The 12,760-nt window shown below is 45.3% G+C and overlaps 1 protein-coding gene across 5 annotated transcripts in view; it reads right to left on the minus strand.

Annotated features, from left to right (window-relative positions):
* CDH20 (cadherin 20) overlaps window positions 1-12,760 on the minus strand; it is a 204,499-nt gene that overhangs the window by 32,473 nt on the left and 159,266 nt on the right. For all 5 annotated transcript variants that reach the window (XM_077353433.1, XM_077353430.1, XM_077353432.1 and 2 more), the window contains 3 exons: window positions 12,003-12,122; window positions 6,652-6,819; window positions 2,092-2,279 (listed from right to left, as the gene is read on the minus strand). In XM_077353433.1, the coding sequence (XP_077209548.1) occupies window positions 2,092-2,279; window positions 6,652-6,819; window positions 12,003-12,122 (476 nt within the window). The remainder of the gene's footprint in view (window positions 1-2,091; window positions 2,280-6,651; window positions 6,820-12,002; window positions 12,123-12,760) is intronic.

The raw sequence follows: 12,760 nt of genomic DNA on the forward strand, positions 1-12,760 counted from the left end.
AAAGTGGAAGCTATAACTGAAAAAACCTGGCATTCAATAGTGGAGGAATGGGCAGTCTTAGGAAGGAGGCCAAACCAAATGGAATTGATATGATGGCCTTAACTGTCCACATGAAGTTTCAGCTTGTTCACCCTCATCCAGCCCTTTACTGACTCCCAGCACTGGTTCACACCATCAACAGCATCCCCGGAATTAGGTGGAAAAGAAACATAGAGCTGGGTACCATCTGCGTATTGGTGACACCGCAGACCAAACTGCCTGATAACCTCTTCTGGTAGCTTCATGTAGATATTAAATAGTATGGGGGATAAGATCAAACCCCGTGGAACCCCACAGGCCAAGAGGCACAGCAGAAATCCCCCAGCACTAGCTTCTGAGACCAGCATTCATTTAGGCCTCAGAGCACCATAGTATAGTGCAGGGGTAGTCAAACTGTGGCCCTCCAGATGTCTGTGGACTACAATTCCCAGGAGCCTCTGCCAGCGAATGCTGGCAGGGGCTCCTGGGAATTGTAGTCCATGGACATCTGGAGGGCCGCAGTTTGACTACACCTGGTATAGTGCATCTCAGTCTCAGTGTGCAGAGGTGATTCAGTAGGATACCATGCTTAATAGTATCAAAGGACACTGAGAGAGCTAGCGGGGCTACATTTTCCCCATCCAGGTCTGGGTAGAGGTCATCAGCCAGGCAGCCATGCTGTCTCTGTTCCAAATCCTGGCCTGAAGCCAGATTGAAATTGGTCCAGGAAATCAGTCTATTCCAATAACCTCTGCAGCAACAACCCACTCAAGCATCTTGTCCAAAAATAGAAGACTGGAGACTGGCCAGAAGTTCTCTAACAAAGCAGGCCTTTGGGACCCCCCCCCCCCACTAGATCAAACCACAGTTTCCATGAGCAGGACCTCAGCTTCCAACCCTCAAGGAAGCATCTTCCACTCGTCTCACCCACTTGGCCAGTCCCTCTGGCAGTTTTTCTCAGCCAGGAGGGGCAAAAGTCAAGAACACAAGTAGTAGGTCTCACCTACCCAACAAGCTTGCCCACATCCTTGGGTTCGAAACACTGAAAAGTATCCACATAACTTGGACAACCAAACACCAAAGGGACATCATCTAAACATACATCTATGCTGGCCTCTACCCCAGAGCAGGTATGAGTGTATCTGTCTGCAAAGTAGTAAACTGATCCCAGTGAGCCACTGTGATCAGAATCCTGCCCACTGTGATAGAACCTGCCCACCTACGCTGCAGCACCCATCCAAACCATCATAGCTCCTCTGACAGTTGTTTTTTAACCTTAAAAATATAACAGGACACCTGATCTTGGCTTCCCCATGACAAATTATGTTTTCAGCTATGGAATGGACTGCCTTTTCCATTATAATACTGTGGACACACACTCCCTAGCGATGCTCAATGATTCTAAATGCGGTTACCCTAAAGACTTTCTGTTTTGGGCAAGCTTTGAGTCTGTAAATCTGATTGCTAATTTCTTTTAGACTTGTGCCAAAGACTTGTGTGTGTGTCAGGACTGGTGTGGAGGCTCCCAAGAAGGAGTTTGCTGCTTCCTGGCCCTGTGTTGGAACCCTGGATTTCCTTGGTGGTCTCCCTAATACTGGAAGAGGGCTGATCTTGCTTAGCTTCCAAGATTTGAGGTGATTGGGCTACCCTAAACCGGGGCACTTTTCAGGCCGGGGCACTTTTTTAAATATAGGGGAAATTAAGCTATATTAGGGGCCTCTTGTGGCGCAGAGTGGTAAGGCAGCAGACATGCAGTCTGAAGCTCTGCCCATGAGGCTGGGAGTTCACTCCCAGCAGCCGGCTCAAGGTTGACTCAGCCTTCCATCCTTCTGAGGTTGGTAAAATGAGTACCCAGCTTGCTGGGGGGTAAACGGTCATGACTGGGGAAGGCACTGGCAAACCACCCCGTATTGAGTCTGCCATGAAAACGCTAGAGGGCGTCATCACAAGGGTCAGACATGACCCGGTGCTTGCACAGGGGATACCTTTACCTTTACCTTTAAGATATATTACCAGTGCAGTCATAACAGCAAGCAGTGTTAGTTGTGCGTTACTGAGGACCACGAACGTTACCTTCCTCACTGTGATAATGCCGACTTGATAATTAGGATCTGTCATAATATCAAAGGCATCCAGTCCGTCTCCATCCACCAAACTATATTTCATTTCAGCATTAATGCCTTCGTCCAGGTCTTTAGCAAGGACACGGCCCACGGTCGAGCTGACGGGAGCAGATTCGAGCACGCTCATCTGATAATGTTCTGGAAGAAACAGAATGAAGAGGAATCAATGAATGGGAGAGTAAATACATAAATATCTCAAGGGACACTCCAGCCAACTCCAGGTCCTTGTGCCTTGGTCAGTGAGGCTTGAAACGCTTCACGCTGGCAGATCTGTGCACAGACCAAACAAGCGGACACGTCCAAGCACAACAGAATGTCCTGACGGCTCTCCACAAATCGCGAGGCCCACAGGGAGTTCTATCTGAAAGTTCCATATGGCGGGAGAAGAAGCACGGGTCAGCTCCAGCCGAGCGAGCCCAAACAAATTTAAATCTCCCTTGCTGAGTTTCAATAAGCTTCCCAGCATATTGGGGGCATATTTAAATAGTTCTCATCAAAGCATCCATGCTTCCTGTGGCAACTTGAAATGAAACAAGAGCAAAACTGGTGCAGAACTGATTTGCTTTAATGGCAAGCCCGGGGAAACGGCCACTCAACAGTGTTAAAAAGTTGATCACGGTGAACGCTCTGTGGGTTGGATGGGTTCCTTTCCCTGCCGTTCTGTTGCCGTAGGATTTCTAGAACTCAGGTGCCTGCAATGTTCATTGTCTTACGAGGCCAAGGGCGATAGGACTTGTTAGCGCCGGCAGCAGTCTTAAAGAACTGCATGGGAAAAGAGAGCTGCACTGGTTACATAGGCAGGGGAAGTCTGGTGAGAACACGAAGCAGAAGGAACAGAAATCGACAGAACGGCTCTAAGTTTTAAAACGTGGGAGATGTCAGAGGGACAAAAGACACAGCTTATTCCTGGAGGTTCACAAAGCTGCTGTGAAACCTTGCTGTTTCTTGGCTTTGCCCTCCATTATATCACGTCCAAACAGCTCACAATTGAGTGCTGAGGCTGATAAAGTCCAGAGGAGTCAACAAAACCTTAAGCCATAATCATTCTGCCAACCTTTAAGCTGCTCTACCACAGAGTCAGACTCTCTGAAGAATTACTCCAGGCTAAGTTCCTTACAGTTAAGGGGCTTAGACTGAAGTAACTCTGCAAAGGATTCATCATATGACACCCACCAGTCTGGAAAGTACCAATCCAGGGTTGATTATGCACAACAGGAAACCTGACAAAAACTCTACAAATAATAATAAAAAAAGCTTGCTTTTATGATTCTGCATGTGGCAGTGGTTTCGACATGGAAAACCCATCGGAGTATTTTTGATTATGCAAAGCACTCACCCCTCATAGAATTTTCCGTATCGTTTCCCTGCAGTATTATACAATTTTCCCTTTAAGCCCATTCCAGGGATGCTTTTTATGGCATGCATAAATGTTACTATGTTTCCTGTCTCCTCCCTGAAATCCCATGAACTATGATTCCCATGAGGATCTGCCAGCAGCATGTGTTGGTCAGGTGTTGGTCAGGTGACAATGCTGCTGACCACAGCCTACCAATGAGCTCCTCATACAAAAGATGAAGTACCCTCCTACTTGAGGAAGGCTCTCTCAAATGCATAATCCTTAACTTCAGTCTACTACGGTATGCAAAAAGCAAAACAAAAAAACGCACGTTTTTAAAAGGGTCGGTTTAAAAAGGGGCAATCTAACAGCATCAGTGATCTGACTTTGATGAAAAACTGAGAGTGCATAACCGCCCCTGAAGGTGCAAGCCGCTTCCAAACAAAGGTTTTCCACACCTGGATACTGGAAAAGAACCCAAAACAAACACGAGCATCCAAATGCTGTCATGATCAATTCAGGAATGTCTCTTCTGGGCTCTGCAGAAAGTAAGATTTTTTTTTGCTCTAACTAAAATGGAGCACTGCAGTGGCTGCAGGTGGAGTCTACATGTGGACATGGCATCCACATGGAAAGCAGGGGCAGAGCCCATATGGAAAGAGGGGCAGAATTAAGTTCTGGAATCTGAAGCTTCCCACCACAATCAGTGTTATACCTGCTCTGGCACACAGGCATGATAGAGAGGGGTGTATGTGTGGGAAGAGCTACAGCTGTGAGCAGAACACAAACAGTGACATATGGGTGGTATTTTTTAGGCATGCTCTCTTTGCTTGCAGCTACTGCCCAAACAAGGGCATGGTTTTGCATTAATGCTTTCAGAATCCTTCGGTTGACTCACAAGGGTCCTGAGCCAGATCACCTCATTCAGAAATATGTTTAACACAAAGTGTGTGGCAAAACATGTCACACTGCGGCCACTGGGGGCGGGAGATGTTTCCCTTTCCCAATGACCATTGACTATCTCTCATAGCAGCAATCAACGTCCATGACAATGTGACCATTTCTGCACAAGTGCAGACCTTTGCATTGGTGTTCTTAAATAACTGAAGTTGGTAAAGCTTTCCACACAACTTTTCACCTCCCTGGGAGTAGATCTGAATTTAGTGCCCTGTTACAACATGTCTTCCAAATTCACTTCCTCCCCCCCCCCCCTTTCTCCCGCTCAAGATCTGAACTCACAGATTTGTAGCGAGGAATTCCCAATTTCAATTTTTGCTTCAATCTGCCCTTTTCTGTTGCCAGAGTCATGTGTTTACCCCATCTTCTTGACTCCTTGGATTGTCTCCTGAGTGATCAACTAATTTTTTAAAGCATAACCTTGACTGCATTATAATCCAATTTTTTTCATTAAAATATAGCAACATTGTAACATTGGGACAAAACAGGCAACAAGGCTTTTATGAATCGGTACTAGCAAGAAAGCCCAATTGCAACCAGGAATGCAATGGGCGCTAGGACCCAGGGGACACCGGCAGGTGCACATCTCTCTCTCTCTTTCTTGCAGCAGGAGCCATAGGAGGTAAGGAGGGCTTGTTTGTTATTGTTATGAATTGGTGTATCCAGTTCAGCTATCACCAGTCATGTTTTTATTGCCAGCCTTTTTTTACAATGTTATGGCGTTATAACGTTACTGCGCATGTGCGAGAAAGGAAATCCCGTTGCTGATGGAAGTACATGATGACATCGTTGCACAACCCCTTTTCAAAGGAAGCAAGGCACACAGAATGGATCTGAATTGAAGGCAAAATTCCTTGAAATAAATGCCCTTTTACAGAAGGGCGGATGCCAAGTAGGAGCATCAGCTGGGGATTCAACTCGCTTGGAAACAGCGGCAACACTGAGGTGTGGAAAAGCTGCAGTGTGGGATGGCCTTACTTCTGAGTAGCTGGTCTGATAAGCTGGATATGCTCCCCTGCTCTGCACAGTATCACTAAACCACAGATTCCTTTTCCAGTATCCTCTGCCCATTCTAATGATGCCTAGTTCTCTAGGGGGGCATAACTGGCCTGTATTTTCTATAGTTCTACCAAATTAAGTCTTTTCCGTGAAAAGGGGGGAAAAAGGAGGCTAATTTGGACTACTAATGATTGAACAATTTATTTAAATTCTTTTTCTCTAAGTGAGGAGGACATCTGCACAGGACATTTTCAGGGATTAGGCTGGCACCGTTCTGGTTCTCAATCCATCTGCACTGTGGGTGGCACAATGCAGATGGCACAGTTTGGACAAGCCGAGGAGAATGACTGGCCCATGGTTTTCATATGCAAAGCAGGCCATCGCGTCTGTGTGTCTCTGTGTGTGTTTACGGGAGAAGTTTCTGAATTTGGAATGGGGTGCTAAACTATTCAAAAGGGGAAGATTTCCACAGAGATCTGATCCTAGTGGCAAATTTAAGTCTCACTGATGGATAAATGAACTTTGGATTTCTTTTGCCATAATTCTGTAATAATGTGTTTTTTTTTTTCAAGGGGGCCTGGGTGAATTTACATTCTCCATTTAACCTTCCAGCAAACCTGTCACAGGCTGGCAGACTGACTGGTCTGAGGCAACTTCCTCATCTGCCCCACAGCTGTATACTCGGTGGCACTGCCACCTCCTCCTCCTGATGGCTGCCGCCACCCAGGTGGCAGAGAGGTGAGTGGCCACCTACGGAGGGCGGTCACTGTTGTGGGCAGCCTAAAGCTGGCCACACCCTGATTGGGCCAGATTTGAATCCAGTCCAGTCTCAGCGGGCCAGACATGCTCCACCCACTGGGGTGTTTTACAAATATATATATAGACACCATGGATAATTAAGGTTTTAGTTTTAAAAATTACATTCAGAGCGCTCTGGGTGGAAGGAGGGAGGTGATCAACAGCAGAGAATGGTGGGATTAAAGGGTGCAACAAAAACAAAGGTGCATGCAGGCACCATTTTGCAAAAAAACACATTTTTTTAAAAAGGGAAAGGGAGCAAAGCATGATGGGAGGCTGCCTCCACCAGACTCAGCGCAGAAAGCATAGTCTGTATTTGTTTTTTGTTGGCTGACATTATGCTGAATCTAATGAGTTCATTCATTCATTGGCCCAGTATCCGACACTTGGTATCTAAAACCCTTCATGGCAGGTACTTACTCTGTGGAAATCTGGGTGGATTGTCATTGACGTCGGAGAGGGTGATGTTGACGGTGGTGGTCCCAGCTAATCCTCCCAGCTGTCCACCCATATCTTTGGCTTGGATAATCACTTCATAATATTCTTTTGCTTCTCTATCCATGTTCATTAGTGCTGTCCTAATTAAACCTATGAAAAAGCCAGGGTAGGAAAAAGAGCAAGACACACAACACAAGAAACGATTAACTTCTATTTGGCTGTACAGTTGGGAAATGCTTGGAAACACTGGGTAGAGCCAAGAGTGGTCAGGATTTCGGGGGGGGGGGACACCTCGATGGAGTTTTAATGCTATTTTCTCCAGGGAAACTCACTGGAGAAAAGGTCTAAAACTGGGGGATTCCCAGGTCCCATCCAGGGACTCGCAACCGTATGTCACCTTTTTTCTTTTCAAGAACAAAATACACTTACATTTAAGTTGGGACAACATGCAAGTGTATTAAGGAAATTTTTTTTTATCAATTCACTGATCAAATGCACTTGATGAATCAGTTGCTACGCTTGAATTGACGGGCATCCCAATCAATTACCCGTAATTATGTGAATCTTGGGAAAACCACACATATCCTTTTTTTTTTTTTTTGCTGTTACAAACAGGTGTCAGGTTTCTGTATAATTATCGCCTGATCAATAAAGCGTATTGACTGGATGCACAAGCTCCTGCGCAGGTGAATCAATTGTGTAGGCAACGAGGGACAATGATTTAGCTCAGGACTGCGTGGTTGTGAAAGAAGCTCTCTCTCTCTCTCTCTCTCTCTCTCTCTCTCTCTCTCTCTCTCTCTCTCTCGTGCAATTTAAGTTATTGATACACATGCAAGGCACCAATAGCAATCAGGCTCTGCTGCAAAAACTGCCTATCCACTTTTTCACACAAGCATTCTGAAGACGCAGCAACATTGTGTGCAGGAGGCGGGAGCATAAGGCTTTCTCAACCACGGATTTCGTGAAACCCTGGGGTTTCTTGACAGCCCTGGAAAGGTTTCCCGAATGGGTGGGAGTTAATCAATTTTTAATATGTTTTTAAAAAAAATTTGTTAAGTATTTATCAGGTGATATGACCATATATGGTCATGTCCACCCATTTCCCTCCCTCTTCTAAAATGGCCAATGATGTGCCTGGAGGGGAGGGGAAGGGGAGGGGCTCTGGGGAGGGTGTGTCCAGCTCTGCTTCCCAACCGTATTCTGCAACATCGCAATGCTTTTGCTGTTTCTTGAAGCCTGAAGAATGTTTCAGGGGTTTCTCAACAGTAAAAAAGTGGAGAAAGACTGTCATGCAAGGAAATAGGCTTATCAGTATCCCTGGTGAGCCATCCAGAAAAGACAATTTGATTTCCCATTCTGGAAACTGTACGGAAACAGAACATTAGTGGACAGCAGGTTTCTCTGATAATGTCTATCAAGAACTGACCAGTGCCATTACTACCTGTGCTGACTGCTATATGGACTCCTTGATTTAACCCTTACTGCAATTTTAGGGATTACTTTAATATCTCATTTTCCATCTCCCTCTCTTGGTGGTTATTTTCATTATCTTTGTTCCCAGCCGTCTCCCTTTTAAGGTCTACTAGGCTGGCCTTCAGCTCCTTCCACCATTCCTATCAAAGTAAAGAAAAAGGGCCATGATACAGGATACATTTCTTGACAAGCTAGGTCCAAGCAAGGTGGGACCTTCTTCACCGCATGCTACAGTACCAAGCCCAACCTTTCTGATTTTGAAAATGTCCTTTCCCTATGGCTGCAGGGAAAGCGAATCCTCAGACCCAAAGGACTGAAACAAAAATCATGTTTCAGTCTTAGTATGTATGCACTATGGCTTTGAGAAAACAGGATTGTCTAAGCCAGGGGTAGTCAAACTGCGGCCCTCCAGATGTCCATGGACTACAATTCCCATCTTCATTGAATTGGCTCCATGTCTATTTCTTTGCTCATCCAAGAAATGTATCTTAGTCTGACACCAGGCAAGGAAAGGTAACGAGGCACAGAGGACCCCAAATCCACCCAGTAGCTTTATGGTCACACAAAGGTCCAAACTTTGGTTTCCCAATACCAAACTAGCACTATATAGCCAAACTGTGGCTCTCCAGATGTTCATGGATTACAGTCATCATTAGCCCCTGTCAGCATGGCAGGGGTTCATGGTAATTGTAGTCCATGGAGAACCAGCGAACCACGGTTTGGCAGCCTCTGGTATAGCCTTTCTACCACCCTGGATGATTCTGTGTTCTAGTCTTCAGTACTGAAACTCAACTTGATTTTAGAAATAAACATCACTTGAAAATTTGATCATAAGTATGGTTTCTAGTTGAAAATTACATGGGCGACTTCTCACACAGTCCTTTTGAGTGAAAGGTTGTTCCACAATTTTGTGTACCTCTGGATACCTGGCTTCCTGGACCCATGCTAAGGATACCTTCGTGGTTTTGCATGTGGCTGGGAGTGTGCTTGTGGTTTTGCTCAGCCGACTTGTCTGGAGACTGATACAGACAGCTGCACCCTATTGATTATATCAGAACTTGGAACAGTTCTCTGAACACTGTTGAGAAGATGCAGCGAACATGTCTCTGGAACCTGCTTAGGGGGGTCTGCTCATTTCTAGAAAGAAGACCCTGAACAGTAATGATGGTTTGTTGCTCTTGTCCGTCTAGAACTTCCCTTGCAGATGCCAAGAAAGTACAGCCCTGTTACCCGTAGGCAGGTCTTATTCATCACATGCAATCAAGCAAATAATGTTTTTTGCAAGCCTGCAGTCAGTCTTTGAGAGTGGGAACCCCAGTCTTCGGTTACACAGTTTGTGATGTACAGTTTAACTATGTAGCTCCCAGTCCTCTGTATCTACCTTTGAGATAATATGCTTTTGGTGGGGCAGCTGACATTCATTCTTATAGAAGCCAAATCAGGTCAGTTGCTGCTCACCTAGGATTTCCAGCCCTGGGTTGGGAAATACCAAGGGTGTTTCCGCACAAGGACCAATGTTGCTAATTGGTCCCACAAAGCGGAAACGCTATTTTTAAAAGTGCAATCCCGGCGTTACGCATACCTCCTTTTTTAGTGGAATCCAGTAGCGTTTCATTCGTTTCCCACAGGTTTCCAGCCTCGCAAAAATCACTAGACAGGAAGCGATTTTTTCTGTGCTTCTGTGGGGAGGGACTTTGTTGGAACCTCAACAATGGGAATGCACAGGTCTTTTTTGCTAGTGTTGTAGATTGTTTGCAAGAGTGTAGCGCTTTTCGGAGGGTGAATCCGCTTTTCCCGATTTCCCTACAACGAATCGCTTTTTGCGGGACTGTTTCAGGAGTGTGGCAGATTGTGTGCGACGTCTTGCGGAACTGCAAATTAGTAGCGTTTACAATATGCAAGCCTTCTGCTACATTAAACTTGTGCGGAAAGGCCCAAGAGACTCTGGGGTGGAGCCAGGAACGTTCGGGATTTGTGGTGGGGAGGGACTTCAGTGGAGTATAATACTACAGAGTCCATCCTTTAAAGCAGCCATTTCTCCAGGGGAACTGATCTCTTTAGCTTGGGGATAGGAGCTATAAATCCAGGGGATCCCCAGGTTCCATCTGGGGACCAATATTCCTATTTGCATCCCATAATTTCTATTGCATTTATTTTATCTTGTCCTTAGAAAAGGCAGCATACATGGCTCCCCCTACTCCCCTCACCACAGCTCTAGGAAGAAAGTGAGGCTAAGAGAGGGAGAGAGAGAAATGACATGACTGAAAGTCAATAAGCAAGCAACATGGCGGAGAGAACATGAACTCCAGCCTCCCCTATTCCCAGTCCATCTGTCTAACTCAGCCTTTCTCAACGTTTTTACCCTTGAGAAACCCCAGAAACATTCTTCAGGCTTCGAGAAACCCCAGAAGTGGTGTGATCGTGCAAAATATGGTTGGGAAGCAGAGCTGTCTACACACCTACCTACCTCGGGCCACTCCCCTCCCCTCCCCTCCCCTTCCCACCCCCTCCAGGCCCATCCTTGGCCATTTTGGGAGGGGGTGACCATATCTCTTGATAAATGTTTAACAAATTAAAAAATAATATTGAAATCGTTAACTCCCACCCATGTGGGAAACCCTTCCAGGACCATCAAGAAACCCGAGGGTTCCATGAAACCCTGGTTGAGAAAGCCTGGTCAAGACAGATGGTGGCACAGATTGTGGACTGGTTTGCTCAGAAGACTGCAGCTACCACCTCTGAGTGCTATTGAAGTGGTAACATGGTTTCATGCATGAGGAGGTGGTGACAGAGACACTGTGTAAATGCCCTGGAGGTGAATGAACAGTAGAAACCAGACTTATTACATTCTGATGGAACTTATGTGACACCCAGAAAAATGAACTACCAAGGACAGTTCCCGTTTCATTAATTTTTTTTCCAAGGAAGGGATGTAAGAAAGCAATAGAATGGGAGATCTAGCCTCAACAATTTTGCAGTGCTGAAATACATGCCAAAAGGACATGGTTTAATAACAGGAATAAGATGATCCAATCCAGAGAACTATGTTGCTTGTAAACATCAGAATTTACCCAACTGCAGGTAAAAAATAAAGTCTGAAAGTCTTTCTTGAAAGGGATAGGAAAATATTGGCCAGGAGGCCTAAAAGCAGAAAAGCATAATCCGGGCAAAGTTAAGCACTTTAAAATCTTCTGTGTGTGTGTGTGTGTGTGTTTCACAACCCACCAGCCCTTCTCTCTAGACCCCCTGCTTGAGTAGCCAAACCCCTTTCTCCCTTTAGCAAAACTCCTGGTAGGAGCTGCAGTCCTTTATTATTATTATTATTATTATTATTATTATTATTATTATTATTATTATTATTATTATTATTATTATTATTATTATTATTATTGAATTTATTACCCGCCACTCCCTTGCGGCTCGTGGCGGGTTACAACAGTATAAAACCCCATAAAATACATTAAAATACATTCTAGTCAATAAGAAGCTAGATGGGCACAACGTAAAGCTGTTGAGTTGTCTTTACTGCTTTTCCCAGCATGCCAACTGATCTATTTTCTGTCCCTTTACAAAAGTAGTTTTGCTCTCCCTAGAATTGGACGTGCTGTCCGCTGAAGTGAACAGCTTCCCCTCCCTTTCAGTGCACAAGCCTAAAATTACTGTTGGATTGGGGCGCAATAATTTTTCATTCAAGTTTTTTTTTTTAAATGCTTCATTGCAAGAGGGAAAAAAAACACACAAGTGTCTGCAGCCACTGATGTGTTGGCTTTTGATGATGAAGCCTAAGGTGAATACTGAATGAAAGCTAATGGAAAATGTCACATTCTCAGCTGATCTTTCCCCCTCTTGAGTGAAATTACCTGTTCTGGAGTCCACAGAGAAATATGGCTGTCCTTGGAGAATGCTGTAGACTACCCTGGCGCTGTTCCCATAGGTGGGGTCATCAGCATCCGTTGCTGTCACTTGGATAACGGAGGTGCCTGACAAATACAAAAACAACAACAGCACAAAACCTTGTTAGGTGCGTGCCAAGAAAGGACACGGGATCTAAGTAGGTTCGCTGAATATAAATGTCCGGCTGCACAGAAGTTTCATTTGGAAGCCCATTCCCTTTGTGACGCTTGAGGGATTTATACACACCCATGTCGTTAGCTCTAATGGGAGGAACAGGCACAAATCCATCCGGCATTGATGGGCCAGTAAATAATCTGTCGAGAAGCAGGACTCCTTTGTGGACTGTTAAAAGTCAGGAATTGTCGGTTCCCTACCTGTTTTCTTTCTGGCCTATAAATCCTGCAGTTCCGTGAAAACACAGCTTTAAAACTCATTCAGCACTTTGCGATTTCTATTGCTACATTAAAAAAAAAAACCTTCTCAAAATCTTGGGATGGGTCCTTGGAAATTATATGATGAATGCAAATGCGAGCACAAATCGCCATGGGGAGAAAACATGTACACAACACTATTGTTTACCAGCTATGTTCTGTCCTGCACAGAGCTGCTTTGGAAGCTCTGGCTGGTCCAGAATGTGGCTGCCTGGGTCCTTACTCGGTAGAGGCCACACACAAGACTTGCACTTCCCCAGCTGCACTGGCTCTATATTGGGGACCAAATCAGA

The sequence above is a fragment of the Paroedura picta genome, chromosome 9, assembly GCF_049243985.1.
Source record: "Paroedura picta isolate Pp20150507F chromosome 9, Ppicta_v3.0, whole genome shotgun sequence".
NCBI lineage: Eukaryota > Metazoa > Chordata > Lepidosauria > Squamata > Gekkonidae > Paroedura > Paroedura picta.